Raw genomic sequence first — 17144 nt, 5'->3', positions numbered from 1 at the left:
GTGTGAGGTGCGTGCGAAGTCTCACCTCACGCGGCGCGTGTAAGAACGACGGTTGGGAGTCTGGCCTGGCCAAGGTTTAGCTTTTCTCGCACGCTTGGCAGACACACCTGACGCGACTGTTTTCTGCTTGCGGCTGGACGGTCTCAACACGTGGCAGTGCTGGCGCGTTTGGAGTGCTGAGTTGCGGCAGACTTGGAGTGCTCGTTGACGGTTTGGACGTCTTGCCTTGCTTGGCCCGCTGCTTCTTCAAGACCATCGTGCGCGACAGGTGTGGTGACGCTACGCTTATTTAATGTGCCATCGAGGTTGGAAGTCATGTTTGCATCGTGCCGTTATCGGTGACCTCCACTGCCTAACGCCACCTCCTCTTAGTTGTCGCAGAAGCCTACAATGCTTTCGAACTCCCTCAGCCCTCCGTGCCCCGTTGGTCCTCCTCATCCTCCTCCTCATCACTGCTCTCCTCCTCCAGCACGATCTTCCTCAGGACACTCTTGTCAAACAAATCGATCACAAACCGATACTGCGGAATGCGATAAGCATGACTAGCCAAAACCACCATCGCTTTCCTAAACAACGCTGGCTTTTTGAACCCATCCGCCTTCTTATGCTTGTACCCATTGAGCTCCGCCAATGCCTTGTTCGTGAGCACCGTATTGCCGAGCTTGACGATCGAGTTCAGGATCCCCGCGTTCGTCGGATCCTCATCGTTAACTGACCCTCTGCGGCTGCGGATCATGCGCGCCGCTTGCATTCCAGTGGCGCCGTCGGTCGGAGGTTGAATCGTGAAGAGCTTGCCGAAGTCAAGCGGCAACACGTACCCGAGACTCTCGCCCATGACATTCGTAGTGCCATCCCATCCATATTCCGCCAGAATCTCCTGTCCATGCAGGCTCCGCGAAATCAAGCCCAGGACGAAGAAAGCCGTCCCACGCAGCGTGAGCACTTGGGAGCTCTCAGCAATCTGCACAATATACCTGACCACATCCGTGCGCTCGAGAAACGGGGCACCGAGTTCCATCGAGCCTACATTTCCCACCGCCCACAGACACCCCTTTACCTTCACGATCGTCTCCGCATCTTCATCCTCCACGGCAAAGTCCTGGATCGTCGCAGCAAACTCCTCGAAATGCCCCTTCGCCTTTAATAGCTCACATCCTTCCGTCGTGCGCGTTAGCTCGCGGTAGAAGTGCGGCGGCACGAAGCCAAAATCCTGCGGCACCAGGCCTTCATCCTGCGGTTGTTGCGGTTTGTCCGGTGATTCTGAAAGTGCACGTGCTAGTGAGGCCTCAACAATGGTCACATAGGTGTCGTTACGGCCTAAGAACCAGTCGTCCATCTCCTTGGTAATATAATCCAGCCCATCGAGATAATGGTACCCAACCGAAGTGGACAAAAAGCGCAGTAGAAGCGGCGCGCCAATCTCGCCTAGATGGTCGAGAGCGGGTCGGCACTTGACGACAAATTCTAGCGAGGTGATGCCGTTGCAGGCTTCTTCCAGGATCTTGATGGCGACTGCGCAAACTTCGATTTCGGGATCGTACAGTTGGCCGACGAGGAGTTTAATTGCCCATTCCGCTGCGCCTCCACTTGCCTCGCTGGTATTGATCGGCATCATTGCGTACTTCCTCAAGATCCTCGTGGCAGAGATCCGCATCGCCTTGGAGCTGGCGACCATCGCCTTCGAAAGGATGATGCGTGGGTGGCTGTCGAGCGTGTAGTCCATGTTCGAGAGCAACGCACGGATGAGGTCGTCTCGCTTCTGAAGGTCGACGATGTGGTAGAAGATGTTGATGATCTTCCACCGCTCCAGGATCTGCATGCCTTTGCTGTCACTGCACATGGTGCCAAGCATGGCAAAGTAGCCGCTCACGAGGGTCTCAGCCATGCGGTCGGGTGAGAACAGAGGTGCTGCGGAAGTGAGGCCGCTCATTGGATCTTGTTGTGCCAAGCACTCTCCGATTTGTGGTACGAGCTTGTTGCTCTCAAGGTATCGGACACCTTCCGCGGTCTGCAGCAGCAAGCTCAGCAGCGCGCATGCGGTTCGTACATAACGCTGGTTGGCTTTCGTATTGGCTGCCTCCGAAAAGCGGTATTTGAAAGGTCGTAAGAAACCCAGCAAGCGATGGACGAACTTTGTTGTGATCATAGCCTCCTGCAAGCGCTTTGGATTTACCATCGGACCCTCGATCAACTCCATTATGAGCGACCAGTCCCACTTGGTGTAGTTGACAGTACTCAGTATCTGCGTGTCGATCATCTTCGCCCGAAATTGTGCTTCATCCATTACCGCAGCAAGCTGAGACCTGGAAGCAGCGCGGCTTCGCGCCCCTGATGCGTCTTCGCTAGTCTTGGCTTCAGGTCCTTGCCCGGCTGTGGAGCGATACAGTGTGCGATTGATGCTATCGACTTGGTACACCGTTGCAACTGCCTGAAAGCGATCTTCACTGTCGAACTTCGTGGCGAGATCGAACAGGCCAGGCAGAGCTTGTAGCTTGAAGCTCCACGTTGATGGTAAAAGATCACTTGCCAGGCGCAAGACTTCCGCAATGAGCAGGCTTGTACGGCGTCGGAGAGGCTGCGACGGAGCGTCGCTCTCCGCGTTCATGAGCCCCTTCAGCAGGCCTTGACGGAGTAACACAGCCAGCGACACCGCGGTGAAATGCTGGACCAAGCTGCGCTTCTGCGTCTCTCCACCAGTGCGCCGTAGCGGGACCTGCTCCTGGTGCTCGTTCCGCAGGTTCGTCACCCGTCCATAAGTGGTCAATCTCCGCCCACCAATGAAGGAAGACGACCATGACGGCGATTTGATCCGGAGTATGGTTATTAGCAGATCCAACACGGCCGTCCGCACGGGGAGGCTAGTGATGTATAGCGAAGAGACTATCGATCGTACAGGTAGGAAGTCGTGCATTGACAACGCCATCAAACCTGACCAGCTTTTGAAGAGGCCTGCAACCACTCTGGTGCTGGCTCTAAGCTTCTCTTCATGCGCGTGATTCAATGACGGCTCGGTGAAGGACGCGAAAGCGGTGCTGAACTCAAAGCCGGACTTGAGGAGTCCGCGCCTTGCAGGCAAGTCCATCAAATGCAGGAAAGGGTCGATTAGGGTCTCGGGTGCAAAGTAGACGCCGCTGCCCATCGCTTCCGAGAGTGCGCTCAGCCCACCGGCATTGACGACCATCATCGGGTGTCGGAGTAGCATCTCCGCCAGGGTAAGGATGGCGATCCCGCGTAGTTGGTCGTCTGCATGATCCGCCACTGCCACCACAATGCGTACCACTGCCGGATGGATCTCAAGCGCACCGTCTTTGACATCCAGGAAGGCCCGGATGAATTTCAGTGCTTGCTCTCGCTCGACACGCGCTTTGCTTTCTTTCACCAACGACAAGATGACGAGGTAGTCTGTTTGCAAAGCTCGAATAGTCTGTAGCGATTTGCGGTCCGTGACTGCATACCGCATGACGCGGTAACCGGCAGCAACAACTTCCCGGCTGTCACTTAGCAGCATCATCTGCATACGCAGGCCAAAGATTGACCATGCCAGGTCATACTTGAGTGTGTGATGTCGTTTGAACAGGTCGACCAGATCGTTAGCTTGTCCTACGTAGTAGTCCGAGGGCATACCCTCCGACTCCAGCGCCTGCAAAATCTCGGCCAGGATGTAAGTGGGCGACTCAAGGTCGGCATCATGACCATCTGCATCATCTTCATTTGGGTGCTCTTCCAGTTGCGACGGAGACACGCCTTGCGGAGATCTGAAGATTTGCGATAATCGTCCTTTTGGACTTAGCGGTGCCTGGTGCTGCTGTTGCTGTTGCTGTTGCTGTTGTTGCTGCTGCTCCTTGCTGCGTTGGATCTCGGCTTGAAGGTCTGACTGCAGCTGAGCAATTTTCCGAGTAGAAGCATGCAGCTCCACTTCCACCACCTTGCGCTGGTCCCGAGCTTGCTTCGCATTCTTGTTGTTCAGCGCCTCAAGCAAGTTCTCCGTGCCGACCTTGATCTTCATCTCCTTGTCTATCCGATCCCGGTACTCCGCCTGCCGCTGCTCAGATGAGGTAAGCCCACCACCATCATCAAATCCGCCGTAGCTAGCGAACTCCGGTCTGTACAAATCAAGCCTTGAAGTGGAAGTCTTCAGATCCGGCGCGAGCGATCCGGCTATGTTCATCGACCGGCCATATGATTGCGTCGGCTTGGCGGTGGTGAAGCTGGCGGCGGGGAGGGAGCGGCCATCTTTGCCCGCTTTCGAGGGCTGCAGGAGGCCTTCACTGCTATTGGAGTGGGCATTGCTCGTGAAGGGAGCGGCAGGGCGAGGATTCGGCGTCATCTAAGCCCGATGTCACCCCGGGCATTTCCGTCATTGAGATGCTGAACGCGGCCTCCTGCGATGTCGAAGTGCATCAGGATGTGATGTCGCGGTTGCAGCATGGGGAAATGGACGACACCGCACTCTCGACTACGCTAGCATAGCAAGGTATGCGTGTTCACGGTGCCGCACACGTGATTAGTGGGTCTACGCGATGGAAAATGCACCGTTTTATATCTCGTCGTCGTCCATGCATTTGACTACATATATAGGTACTCTACTAGAACTCCCACATCGACCCCACGCATTCTTGACGTCTGTGCGCGGGAGGCGCTTGTGGCGCTCCACTCCAAGGCACGCCAATGGCTTCGCTCTGCGTCTTGTCGCATGACTATGCGCCTTCGCCCTCCCACCTCATACCAACACATCGGACTTGTCATGCGCTGCTTCAGTGATACGAAGACAATACCTGACAGATGATACAAATGACAAACGCTCACGTGAAGGACCCTCGACAGTCTGCTCACTGATCGGCGAGCTCCGATTATGCAGGAACAGCAGTCGAGCTCAAGCATTGGCCTGTGATACACTCGCCCTTCGGGTCCGCCCTTCATTCACCAGCAGTTCGCCGTTATCTCTTCGATAAGACCTTGCCATTGCTTTTATATATGTAGATATCAGATCATTCTGTTTGCCCTCTTCTGCCAGAAAGAATAAACAACGCACCTTCGAACGTCCCAGCCATACCTGCCACCCTTTCATTACAACCAAATCTACTTGTCGGAAGCATCCCATCTTCTCTACTGTGCTCAAACAATACCCTCTACTACGTACTACATTGATAATGGCCTCCCTAAGCTACGCCCGCTACGGCAAGGACAACGTCCGGGTCTACAAGGTCCACCGCTCCCCCACCAACCCATCGCAGCAAGATGTCACCGAAATGACCGTCTGCACCCTCCTCGAAGGCGACATCGCCGCCTCCTGGACACACTCCGACAACCGCAACATTGTCGCCACCGATACGCAAAAGCAAACCGTCTATGTCATGGCTAAATTGCACCCGGTCAACCCGCCCGAACTCTTCGCTAGCATCCTGGGCCAACACTTCCTCGACCAGTACGATCATATCAGTGCGGCGCACGTGACTATTACGGTGCATAAGTGGACACGAATGCAGCTAGATGGGCAAGCGCATCCGCATAGCTTTGTTAGGGATGGCGAGGAGAAGAGGACGGTTGAGGCTGTTGCGCGGAGAGGGCAGGGTATCAGCATTCGTTCCGGCATCACTGGCCTCCTCGTGCTCAAGTCCACTGGCTCGCAGTTCTGGGGCTTCCATCGCGACGAATACACACGGTTACCGGAGACGTGGGACCGCATCCTCTCGACCGAGGTAGAAGCCGGCTGGCGCTGGCGCAACTTTAGTGATCTGGAGGATGTGAAGAAGGATGTTGAAGCCTTCGATAAGGCGTTCAAGGACGTCACAAAGATTACACTGGAGACGTTTGCGAAGGAGAATAGTCCGAGTGTGCAGAACACCATGTATCTGATGTCGGAGCAGATCCTTGCAGCGGCACCGAGGGTGGAGAGTGTGGAGTACAGTTTGCCGAACAAGCATTACTTCGAGATTGGTAAGCTCTTCCACTCAATATCTTGTAAGGCTTCATCATGCTGATTTGATTGGTAGACATGACCTGGTTCAATGGCCTGAAGAACACAGGCAAGGACGCCGAGGTCTACGCGCCACAGAGCGATCCGAATGGTCTCATCCAGTGCACGGTGACCAGGAAGGGCGTCGCATCGAAATTGTAAGATGACTGCCATTGAATTTGTATTGGCGTTCAAGCGTGCGAGTAGTAACGCAGATAGACCTGAATGAACACCCATTTCAACGCCATCGCTATGCTTGAAACCTTATCGCTCGTCCACCGTGCAAAGCCAATGTTATCAAGGCGGAGTTGCTGGATGTCGGAACGCGGCTTGCACTTCTGGCGCCTGCGCTATGCTGTCCCGTAGATCCAGTTGGAGTAGATTCTGCTTATAAGGATGCCGCTCTCCCTCAAAGCCTGCAATCCAGTCAGCACTCTCACCCCCTCCCTTCAATATGATCCTGCCTGATCTGGCAGTACGTAGGGACACTCACACTTAAGCCTCGCCATCCGATCATCCCTCAACCGATTCTTCGGTAACATCCCTCTAACTGCCCTCCTCAACACCTCACCACCCCCCCACTTGGCCATCACCTTCTCCATCGTCATCTCCTTCAGACTGCCCGGACGAGTGGTATGACTATAGTACTTCTTCTGCTGCATTTTCTTGCCTGTAGCATACAGCTGCGAGCAATTGGTCACGACGACATAATCGCCGCAGTCGGTGGAGGGATCGTAGATGGGTTTGTGCTTGCCCATGAGCGTGATGGCGATGGCTGTCGCGAGGCGGCCGAAGGGTCGGGGGGTGACGGAGAGGTCGACGTGGTGCCATGGGCGGGTGTAGGCTAGGCGCGTCTATGGGAGTGGGTGCGTTAGTACGTGCGTGCGGTGGTGGATGGCCGGTTGTGGGTGGTGCTGCAACTGACCTGGCCTACAAACTGCGACATCGTGAGGCGAGAGTGCCCTTGCGGGCTTCAGACTCTATACTGCTTCGTTTGTACGGCTTGCAATGCAGGTCGCGGTTCAGAAGAGGAGGCACGAGACCTCGAATGCCAAGACTCGGGAGTGTGAAGCTTTCGCCGTAGACGAGTCAGTGTCAATTGTTGCTGTGGAAGTATCGGCCACACTTGAGTCACCGAGGCTTGGATTGCAAATCAGCAACCGCGGCAGCAGATTTGACGTCGATGCTGCACTGTCCTGACCATGTCCTGCACAATCAACCTTGATGGTCATGCAAGTTCGGTGACGGCGGCGGACTACACACCACCATGACTCGATTGCCAGACTTCGAGACAACGTTTGCCGTCCCACTTAGCTGTGAGGAATGCATTAAGGATGTCTCGACTTCGTTATATAAACTGAACGGTAAGCCGACAGGTTTCTTAGCAGTAAGAGCTTCGTTAAGTAACATCAATGAAGGCATCTCCAACGTCTCGGCCGATCTTAAGTCGCAACTCATCTCCATAACCGGCAATGCACCACCTTCAGCCATCGTAACCGCTATTCAAGACACAGGCCGCGATGCTATTCTACGAGGCTCAGGCAGGGCCGAAAGCGCCGCCGTCTGTATCCTGGAAACTCACTCCACATCCGTCCAAGACCACGTGCGAGGTCTTGTCCGGATGGTGCAGGTCGCACCCAGCATGACTCTATTGGACGTAACGCTCCGAGGAGTCAGCCCGGGTAGTTACAACGTCACCATCCGGGAAGCCGGCGACATCAGCCAGGGCGCAGCTTCGACCGGCCGTATTTGGGACTTGCTGCAATCAAAGCAGACGTCGCCACCTCGGCCCGCGAAAGGCGTGTTGGGCACGCTCGAAGTCGGTCAATCTGGTCTCGGATCTGTCTTCCTTGACAAGCCGTTGCAGATATGGGAGCTGATCGGGAGGTCCATCGTGGTGAGTCGCCGGCAAGACAACTTCGACCGTGAGGATCCTGACACGCTGGTCGGCGTGGTTGCGAGAAGTGCGGGTGTATGGGATAATGACAAGACGGTATGTAGTTGCAGTGGGAAGACGGTTTGGGAGGAGAGGAAGGAGCAGACTGCGAAGGGTATGCTGTAGTGATAAGGATTGACACGAATCAGAACTTGTGGTGCCCACACCCTCGTAGTTTCGACTAGGATCCGGCGTTGAGGCAGCCGGCCGTTCCATGACATATATCGCGATGAAGAATCGTTCAGTAGGTCTGCACAGAAGGACAACTATACGAACTTATCCCTGACAATGTCGAAATTGTTAAAGATCCCTTTCGGAAACCATGTTTGCCAGTTTTGACTGCAGCCAAAAGGCTCGTAAGCGCGATCTTTCAACAGGTAGACAACTTTGCCTGGTTTTGACGATGGATACAGACGTCCAGCCAGACTTCACAGCGCGTACCTGTTGAAGCACGCGACGTGGTTGTCAAACAGTACCTCGACGCGCTAGTCTCTGCTCTTGTATGCCTTTAGCACCATATATTGCAGCATATTGTGTGCCCCCATCGACGGCACTAGATCTGTCAGCTGCATCGCATGACGACAGCCAGCCATGCGAACCATCTGCGGCGCTTCAGCAGCATCAACTGTTTCTACCGGGCTGTGTCCTTACAAGACACTTCAAAGAACGACCATGACTCAGTAACCTCTTGTACGGAGTGTAGTAAGCTTCAACCTGCGCAACTCAAATGTACACGTCCCATAATCCACGTAGGCGTCTTGAAGGCCTTTTAATCGTCTATCCGGAATTATATGCCGTGAGTTATAGCTGATCCGGACGAGCGGCGGGGATGGCTGCCGCCGGTCGCCGATCTAGGGCGAGTCCCGAGTCATTTCGTAGAGTCCAGACCATCGGGTTGAACAATCTATTTTCCTGAACAGCGTTGTTTTCTGCCACAGCCGTGCATATATCGCCACAGCCTCGTATTGGACCTTTCCGAAGCAGGAAAGGCATCGAGAGAGCAGTAACGGAGTCTGATCCACCTGCGCGACGTGTATCTGGCACACAAGCCTTCCGCGATGCGCACGATCGGTGGGTAGAGTCATGCCTCCACCATGCCCAATCGATCGATGACGGCCGCATCTTCACGACCACCATTGCGGCTAGAGCACAGGTAAAACCGGGCGAAAAGGCGTTGACTGCATTCATTAATGTGTGCACTTATACATATCGGGCATTCTTTCTCCGACTCCACCCTGCCGCAGCGTACTCTATGTGACTGTCAGCGATCAGTGCTCTGTCTCTCTACCACTCCCATACTGCATGATCGCGCCCACCAACCCAACCGTTTTACGCCCATCTAACCTTCATGATCGATGACAGGACTTGCACCTCCCAAACACGCATATTTATTGATTTGAATATCGGAGTCGGCATATCGAACTTTCTCCCTCCGACTACCGTAGACGTCATCGAAAATCCGTCAGGCACGAGACGAACAACAACAACGGTTAACATTAAGGGAGATGCTCAACAGGCTGCAGAGTGGTATACCAAATTGGATCTGAGATAGACAATTGATGGGTTGCTGGCGGAGACCGCGAGTCGAGGCACGCCTATGAACTTGCTATTAACAGCTGAACAGCCCTCGACATTAGGACGGGAGAGGCAGTTTGGTCTGGAACAGGCAACAGCAGGCTTGATGAGCGAAGATGCTCGTTCGACGGAGAAGTCGGAAAGCAGTGGCCTAGATCCGCATGAGGATGCGCGAGCGCTGGTGCGCTTGATACAGTGCGCACAATGCTCGAGGCCATACCGGACACCAGTCACGCTGCCTTGTGGACGCTCGCTATGTCGAGAATGTCTGCCGCAGACTCACGAGCGGGAAAACATATCGTATCCGGACTTACCGGGGCGCAAGCAGGGCTATCAGTGCCCTTACGTTGAGTGCCAAGATGAGCACCCTGTATCGGACTGCAGTATCGATGTTACTTTGACGAAAGTGATGGACTCGATTGCTGAAATCGTTGCGAAACATGCCTCTACTGTTCGTGGAACGTTGACGTTTACCGAGGAAGTCGCGCACGACGAAGCCATCAGCATGTCCACGGAGAAGCCACCTACGCGTCAAACATACGGCGGACGGTTGATGGCTACATATCTACTCGCCGCTCAGGGACAGCTTGCGTACAACGCTGACCTTCTCTATCAATCCATTTCCGATCAAGTAGAAAGCGAACGTGGCCTGGATAACAAGCTGGTCAAGGAGCTGCTAGAGACTACTCACCGGGAAGTAGACTGCCAGGTTTGCTACAACCTCATGCTTGACCCTGTGACAACCACTTGTGGACACACTTTGTGCCGGAAATGTCTAGCCCGGGTATTGGATCATTCGTTCCACTGCCCGGTGTGTCGCAGAGGGCTTGCCGTACCGACATCGCTGCAAAATCAACCCAGCAACAAGACCTTGGTGGATCTTCTGAATGGGCTCTGTCCTGATGCGGTTGCCGCGCGCGTGCAAGCTGTCTCGCTCGAAGACCAGCCGGGCGAAGGAGAGCTTGATACGCCGCTATTCGTCTGCACCTCCGCGTTCCCAGGCCAACCCACCTTCTTGAGGATCTTCGAGCCAAGATATCGATTGATGCTTCGCCGGTGTCTGCTGGGAAACAGGGAGTTCGGCATGCTAATGTACAACCGCTATCACGAACCGCAAGGCGAGCTGGGCACGGTACCTTTCTACCAGTATGGCACTATGCTGCAGGTTCTCCACTGCCAAACACTGCCGGACGGTCAGAGCTTGATTGAGAGTCGCGGCGTCTACAGATTCCGTGTCAAGTCTCATGGGTTGCTCGATGGCTATACAGTAGGCAGTGTGGAGCGCTTCGAGGACGTCTCTCTTGCAGAGGAGGAACGTTTAGAGGCGGAGGAGACATCGCAACCTCCGCCGGCGGACGAGACCGACATGCACGCTGTGATCAGCCGCATGCCGACTCAAGACCTACTCGCGCTCGGTCGTGAGTTCGTCTATCGGATGCAAGCTCGGAGCGCATCCTGGCTCGCACAACGGGTGCTGGACACCTACGGCCAACCTCCAGAAGACGCAGCGTTGTTCCCATACTGGTTTGCGAGCGTGCTGCCCATCGCCGATGAGGAGAAGTACAAGCTCATGGGTACAACCACTGTTCGAGAAAGACTCAAGATCACGGCGTCATGGATCCGTCGGATCGAGTCACAACGATGGTGAGTCTACCAGTTCCCTTACGCTTCGGCTGACTCCGATCAAACGATCCATGCAAAGCCCCAGCGCTTCTGCTGACTGCAAACGTGCTCGAAAGGGACAGCGACTGACGCACTTGTCAGGTACCAAAGTAACGCATGTCGCATCTTATGACTATCTCTGCATTACGTGGCCCCGATGGTGTTCCTGATCTTCGCGTTCCTGCTGCACTTTATGCGTTCAGCTACTGCATAGTGCATTCCCTTTACATTGTCCCAGGAGATTGGTTATGTGTTTCGCTCAGCGATCATGGCGCCGGTGTTGGTTGATTTGATCAGGATATATCCAAGAGTATCTATTATGATACCTGCACTTTCAGGTGCATGCATGTTGGGATGCGGAGTTCTGGCTTCCGCTTGGAGTAGCAGCATGGGGGATGAGCTATGTCAATAGAGTTTGACATACCTTTTCTATATGGTCAGATGCAACGAGCGTTCGCAGAAGGCCAACCGATATGCCATCCGAACAGTAACTGCATTGATGAAGCTGGACTGAACGCGATCAATAGATCATCAATCTCCCTGAGGCGTGCATTCAGCGCGTAGAGCGCCTACGGGAGGCACAGCACTCATTGCTTAATGTCCCAACCGCAAATCACTCAGGCTGAACAACAGCCACTATCACCGTAGCGATCGAAGAATCACCACGTATGCGGTGACGGCACAAGGTCATATCGACTTGGCATAGGCGTTAGCTGTCTTACATCCCTTATCGCACTGCCAACGTGGGTGGACACGTTCGACTGACTCAAACAGACTTCCAATGTTATCCTTCTGCCAACCGGTACCCATTCTCTAGACGGCGAAAAGGTATGGCAACAAATTGCAGGCCTCAGGTAAGCGCCCGCGGCGCATAAGGGCAGTCCATGCACGAGGATTAGCTGCAGGGGACGGCTTTCCGGGCAGGAGGGCATGCTAGTGGGGACCGAGCCGGAGGGCTGGAAGCGGTCCCTGTGATGCATTTGGCTGCGAGCATTCTCGTCACCAAATGTCCATACATTAGGCGCGCATCGCTCCCTCCCTCTGTGCCTCTGTGACAACCCCGTAGCTTTCTGGTATGAAACATCAGCTCCCTCGTATCCTTGTCACTGTATGCATCTCATGAATCTGCAAGTTCCCGTCCAGATTCGGTCGACAACAATGCGATAGCAGGTGCAGGTACAAGCTAGACGAGAGCGTTTCCCGAGCTCGGCAACAACTTCACCAAGCGTTGCGATCACGGAGTAATAATCGATTGCACGCTTTGCCATGTCGCTCAAGCAAGAGATTGAGACCTGGGTCGCGGCGTTGGCTGCGTACGACAACACTGAGTTCGACGCTTCCTTGAAGTGCTTCCAGCAAATCGCGGACACCTCGAAGATCCTGTTCAACATTGGCGTGATCAATGCGACCCTTGGACAACATGCGCAAGCTGTCGACTGTTACCAGAGGGCGGTCCAGCTCGACCAGTATCTGGCCGTCGCCTACTTCCAGCAGGGTGTGAGCAACTTCTTGATGGGTGATTTTGAAGAGGCGTTGGCCAACTTCAACGACACCTTGCTGTATCTGCGCGGTAACAACAACATCGACTATGAGCAGCTGGGACTGAAATTCAAGCTGTATTCTTGTCAGGTATTGTTCAATCGGGGCTTGTGTTACATCTATCTGCAGCAGAAGGATGTGGGTATGCAAGATTTGATCTATGCCGCGAAGGAGAAGATGGTGCCAGACCACGATGTGATCGACGAGGCGATCAAGGAGCAGGCTGAAGGCTACACAGTCTTCTCGATACCGATGGGCATCCTCTACCGGCCGAATGAGGCCAAGGTCAAGAATTTGAAGACGAAGGATTATTTGGGCAAGGCGAGGCTGGTGGCTGCGCAAGATTCGCAGAACGTGGACTCGCGACGTGCCGCTCTCGCTGCGATGGCGCGCGATGACCGACCCGGGGAGAAGCTCTCGTATGGCGCTTTGAACCTCGTCCGACCGGATCTCAGAAGTCGTGGCAGTCGCCAGCAGTCTGCGCCGCCGCTCAACCGCAACGTCTTCCCTCCCACGCCTCCACCAGAGCCGGACCATCGACCAGAATCTGCTCACGAGCGAGACATGCACAAGCACCGCTCCGCTGAAAGCTCAACCTCCACCAGCTCCAGCTCGAAGCAAGCTCGAACATCTGCGAAGCCACTGCGCTTAGACCTGGGTGCTGCGGCGTTTGAGCAGTCGGTCAGCCCAGAGAAGCCGCGCCCGGGCAACAAACGAGCTGAGTCCGAACGGCCAACCGCGCGACGTCTGCGCAGCGATGAGTCTAGTCGAAGGAAATCTGATCGTACGGATCAGCGCGACATCCCTGAAGTACACGTACAAGAAGACCCGATCGAAGCATACAGCGAGCAAGCCAGCGCACCTCAACGACCTCCAAACCAACGCGCCCGCTCCAGCGCCCATGCGCTCAATTACCTGCCCATCTCAGAAGAAGACGAAGGCGATGAGAGCCACAACGTTGCCGACGAACCACTCGCCTTCGAGATCGTCCCGCCGAAGTCCAGCAGTCACCACCGACATCGATCTCAGTCACGGCGACCGCCGCCTCCCGAACTGCGCAACATCCGCATCAAGGTGCACGTCGCCGACGATACCCGCTATGTGATGGCTAAGCCTAGCGTCACATACTTCGAGTTCACGGAGCAGATACGGACGAAGTTCTCGCTCACGAATCGCTTCAAGCTGAAGATGAAGGATGAAGAGGGAGACCTGGTCACGATAGGGGATCAAGATGATCTTGACCATGCTGTTACAGTCTGTGGGGCAGCGGCTGCGAAAGAAAGAGTAGAAATGGGTAAGATGGACATGTGGCTGCAGGAGATATAGGTGCGTCTCGTTGTATATTTTGTTTCGAAAGATGAGACCCCATTGCGACCGCCATGATTGAAGCGTTTTTGCATAAGCACGAGTTGCGCGTACTAGAAGATGTCCAGTAGCAGCATTGCATTCAAGCCTTACCTACCAAAGTCCAATCTCGCTGTCGATTTCACTTTGCAGTGGAAGACATACCATGTCCCTCACGCGCGTACCCCGAGTGCGTGAGAGAATCATATCTGGGAAAGCCGAGCAACAAACCGCAGGAGGAGGCAGTGTCAGGTGCGCATCGCTTTCGCAATCGCAATGAATCTGATTGCTCCAGTACATGTACACGCTCACAGGCAGTTCCGTTTGTGCCGCACGATACGAGCAGCGCCCGACGCAGTACTGCAGGATGAATACTGCACTGCCTTCCTCCTGCGAAACGCATGCGCTGTTTCACAAGAGGCATGTGTTCGCGGAGAGACTGTTGACGGTCACGCTGTCAGCTCGTTGCAGCTCCGCCTCTGCAATAGGGCTGACGGTGAGCTGACAACATTGTTCCGATTCCGCTGCAAAGTGGTCAGTCGACGACATCACTCCAGCAAGCAGAGATCATTGCATCACAGCGTCGACATCAGGCCGCATGCGGAGAGATGGGAGCGAAGGACGCGGTACGGACGAAAGAGCGAGCAGCACGAAGTTTGCGGAAGACAGGGAACGACGATCACGCCTTGGAAGCATCCCCCGGATGCTCGGAGTTTGGGGGCACGGAGCATGCGAGCATGTGGTCAGCAAGGGCATGAAACCGTGCCGCGTTTGATCCGAGTGCTTGGTCAGGCAACCATTGCGGGGGATTGTTTGATGATCGTCTAAGCGTCCTTCGATTATGGAGCAGCCGAGAGCGGTGAAGTCACGATTGTTGTAGCATCATGTGCTTGTGTGCACAGGAGTGTGAGGTAGCTGCCAGTACCCTTGGCTAATGGATGTTCTTCAAGGCATTATGAAGAAAAAGTAGAGTGGTAAGAGTGAGCAGATAGTACTTTTGATCAAGTTTGGTTCATGGATTATCAAATGTTAGGTGTCCTCAACCTCGGTGAGCGAGGGAGAAGCTGCCGACAATGACCTCCAATACAGTACATTTTGTCCATGAGATGAGATGCATCTTTGATGCCCATTGTTCCAATCCAATACCTTGCTTCGCTCATTGCTCGCTCGCTAGAACGCTCAGACGACAACAGATTCGAAGACTATCAATGCCTCAGTAGGCAGCGATGAGCGGTGCCTGCTGTTGTTGTGCATGTTGCATGATGTAGTCTTCAAGACCTCGTTGCGTCTTCGTGTCGTAGAAAGCTGTTGTCGTGATGGCTTGTCGCGTCTTTTCGTCGAGTTGGAACTCTTGCGACTCTGGTGATGATGGCATCTCATCCTCCGACTCGCTCTCATCGTCGTCAACAAGCTCAGGTGGAGAGTGCCTTGATGGTGATCGTCGCAACGCAAGACCCTCGTCCTCCTCCTCGTCGTAGTCGCTGTCATCCTCGACAATTGCTGACTCGAGCTCAACCGGTGGTTGCTTGGCCCTGCCGACGGGAATGTTGAAGATCTCAGCATCGTCGTCAATTTCGTACTCGGCATCCGAGTCGCTGTCGGAGTCTTCCTCCTCGTCCTCCTCCATGATCGTGTCGACTTGGTCAACCCAGGTGATGTGCTTGGGCTCCTCGGTCTTGTTGGCCTTGGAGACGGACTGGTGGAACCAAGCCTCCTGTGCTCGCTCAGCATCTTGGAGCTCGGCCATCAAGTTGTCGAGAAGGTTGGCGTGTCCGACGAGTCGTCGAAGGTTGTGGTCTGCCCGACCAGCCTCACGACCAAGCTTAGACCTGGCCGTGGAGGCAACGTAGTAAGTCTGAGTAAGAGACATCCTTTGCTTCTTGGCTGGTGGTGATGTCGGGGATGTTTGACGAGTAATGTTTGCTGCGAATGGCTCGAACTGAACTTGGAGTCTAAGGTGGGACGGCATTGTGGTTATATGCCCGGATGATGAGTCAAGCTGTTGATATGGCACAATAATCGTTGCCTGAGTCACACTGGCCAATGGGAGTGTGGGGTCGAAGTAGGCTTGAGCTTTGTTCGAGAAGTCGAAAGCGTTCGATGCTTGTTGTTGTTGTTGTGAGTTGTCGTTGTGAGTTATTGTGATCTTGGTTGTTTGTTGTGTTGAGATTGCTGAGCATGAGGAGAAAGACCTGAGATCGTGAGGAATCCACGTCGTATTTGTGCTCAGCTGCCTCAGCATGCCATGATCCATAATCCGAAAGCTCCGTCCAGCAAAAATGCGTAAGCCCGTTCCCGCACCACGGCCAAAGCGAGCAGACCGCATCCGAAGCTAGTAGAGGGCCCCTGTCATGGTGTGAACGTAACCACCGCTTAAGGCCGACTGCTGTAAGCAGCCAATCACAACCTCTGCGCAACTAATCACCGAAGCACCCGATTGCGACCGGAACGCTTCTGCCCTCAATCCGCCCTACGGCGCTGATGTTGTCCCTGGCCTGTCGATTACTGTACACTGCTCTGTTTCACGCCCTGAGTCACTTGCCCAGCGGGGAAGCTTCTGCGTTGCTTTGCAATTGTATCTCTCCGTTGCATGCACGCTGTGACTACGCGATGATTCATCGTTGGCGTGCTCTGCAATCCTCTCACAAGGCATTGTTCAGCACTGTCACAAGATGCGGGTGTTGCCTGGGCATTGCATCGTCGAAGCCTCAGACCACGTCAATAGCCACGAATCCTCTCTCCTGAGACTCGTCAATTGTGGAGTGGCCGTAGTTCAGGCAGCCGAATTCGACCACCGTTCGTCGCTCTCGTGCGTTTTGCATACAATGTGGAGCCACGAAACAGGTACGACGCTGTGCGAAACGTCCAATGGCTTCACTCGTCAATAGTATTGCCTAGTGCACTGCCCGCCAAGCTGCTGCGGATGAGTGGCTTTCTATCGCCGGCTTGGTACTGTATGCATGCACGTCAAGGTTCTCGCATCCGTTCCTGGAAGGATCGCATAGGTGTCCGTAAGGCGTAAACATTCTGCGGGAGCATCTACGGCTTACCGCCGTCGTAAACTCCTCTGCCCACAGTCAGTCTCGGATAGAGTTTGGCTGCGGGATGCAACATAAGCATGATGATGTGCAT

The 17144-nt window shown here is 54.5% G+C and overlaps 7 protein-coding genes across 7 annotated transcripts; 4 read left to right on the top strand and 3 right to left on the bottom strand.

The window, feature by feature from the left end:
* Positions 1–406: 406 nt before the first annotated feature.
* On the bottom strand, positions 407–4168 carry BAUCODRAFT_77117 (uncharacterized protein; the record flags this gene model as incomplete). The annotated part of the gene is made up of 1 exon (XM_007681752.1): positions 407–4168. The coding sequence occupies one exon, from the start codon at positions 4166–4168 to the stop codon at positions 407–409; it is 3762 nt and encodes a 1253-aa protein (XP_007679942.1).
* Positions 4169–4710: 542 nt separating this feature from the next.
* Positions 4711–6118, top strand: BAUCODRAFT_114390 (uncharacterized protein; the record flags this gene model as incomplete). Its single annotated transcript, XM_007681839.1, has 2 exons — positions 4711–5937; positions 5994–6118. The coding sequence occupies exons 1-2, from the start codon at positions 5151–5153 to the stop codon at positions 6116–6118; spliced, it is 912 nt and encodes a 303-aa protein (XP_007680029.1). The 5' UTR covers positions 4711–5150.
* Positions 6118–7089, bottom strand: BAUCODRAFT_256128 (uncharacterized protein). The gene is made up of 4 exons (XM_007681838.1): positions 7083–7089; positions 6882–7028; positions 6450–6810; positions 6118–6372 (listed from the first exon to the last, which is right to left on the bottom strand). Exons 2-4 carry the CDS (start codon positions 6900–6902, stop codon positions 6254–6256), a joined length of 501 nt encoding a protein of 166 aa, XP_007680028.1. The 5' UTR covers positions 6903–7028; positions 7083–7089; the 3' UTR covers positions 6118–6253.
* On the top strand, positions 7070–8382 carry BAUCODRAFT_37524 (uncharacterized protein). Its single transcript, XM_007681586.1, has 2 exons — positions 7070–7320; positions 7375–8382. Exons 1-2 carry the CDS (start codon positions 7224–7226, stop codon positions 8016–8018), a joined length of 741 nt encoding a protein of 246 aa, XP_007679776.1. The 5' UTR covers positions 7070–7223; the 3' UTR covers positions 8019–8382.
* A 1191-nt stretch (positions 8383–9573) lies between these two features.
* Positions 9574–11115, top strand: BAUCODRAFT_77623 (uncharacterized protein; the record flags this gene model as incomplete). The annotated part of the gene is made up of 1 exon (XM_007681794.1): positions 9574–11115. The coding sequence occupies one exon, from the start codon at positions 9574–9576 to the stop codon at positions 11113–11115; it is 1542 nt and encodes a 513-aa protein (XP_007679984.1).
* A 1137-nt stretch (positions 11116–12252) lies between these two features.
* On the top strand, positions 12253–14198 carry BAUCODRAFT_255450 (uncharacterized protein). Its single transcript, XM_007681837.1, has 2 exons — positions 12253–13994; positions 14108–14198. The coding sequence occupies exon 1, from the start codon at positions 12396–12398 to the stop codon at positions 13992–13994; it is 1599 nt and encodes a 532-aa protein (XP_007680027.1). The 5' UTR covers positions 12253–12395; the 3' UTR covers positions 14108–14198.
* Positions 14199–15225: 1027 nt separating this feature from the next.
* On the bottom strand, positions 15226–15981 carry BAUCODRAFT_77372 (uncharacterized protein; the record flags this gene model as incomplete). Its single annotated transcript, XM_007681775.1, has 1 exon — positions 15226–15981. The coding sequence occupies one exon, from the start codon at positions 15979–15981 to the stop codon at positions 15226–15228; it is 756 nt and encodes a 251-aa protein (XP_007679965.1).
* Positions 15982–17144: the final 1163 nt, after the last annotated feature.

The sequence above is a fragment of the Baudoinia panamericana genome (genome assembly GCF_000338955.1).
Source record: "Baudoinia panamericana UAMH 10762 unplaced genomic scaffold BAUCOscaffold_12, whole genome shotgun sequence".
Classification (NCBI taxonomy): Eukaryota; Fungi; Ascomycota; class Dothideomycetes; order Mycosphaerellales; family Teratosphaeriaceae; genus Baudoinia; species Baudoinia panamericana.
The sequence above is the reverse complement of the archived record's forward strand: the minus strand, read 5'-3'. Positions and strand labels throughout refer to the sequence as shown.

Excerpts from the sequence above, each read along its gene's own strand:
- BAUCODRAFT_37524 (XM_007681586.1), top strand. The coding sequence starts at position 7,224 with ATGACTCGATTGCCAGACTTCGAGACAACGTTTGCCGTCCCACTTAGC. Across the intron at positions 7,321-7,374 it reads TTCGTTATATAAACTGAACG|GCATCTCCAACGTCTCGGCC; the intron begins GTAAGCCGACAG and ends ACATCAATGAAG.
- BAUCODRAFT_255450 (XM_007681837.1), top strand. The coding sequence starts at position 12,396 with ATGTCGCTCAAGCAAGAGATTGAGACCTGGGTCGCGGCGTTGGCTGCG.
- BAUCODRAFT_256128 (XM_007681838.1), bottom strand. The coding sequence starts at position 6,902 with ATGTCGCAGTTTGTAGGCCAG. Across the intron at positions 6,811-6,881 it reads TGTCGCAGTTTGTAGGCCAG|ACGCGCCTAGCCTACACCCG; the intron begins GTCAGTTGCAGC and ends CCACTCCCATAG. Across the intron at positions 6,373-6,449 it reads TCGGATGGCGAGGCTTAAGT|GCTTTGAGGGAGAGCGGCAT; the intron begins GTGAGTGTCCCT and ends ACTGGATTGCAG.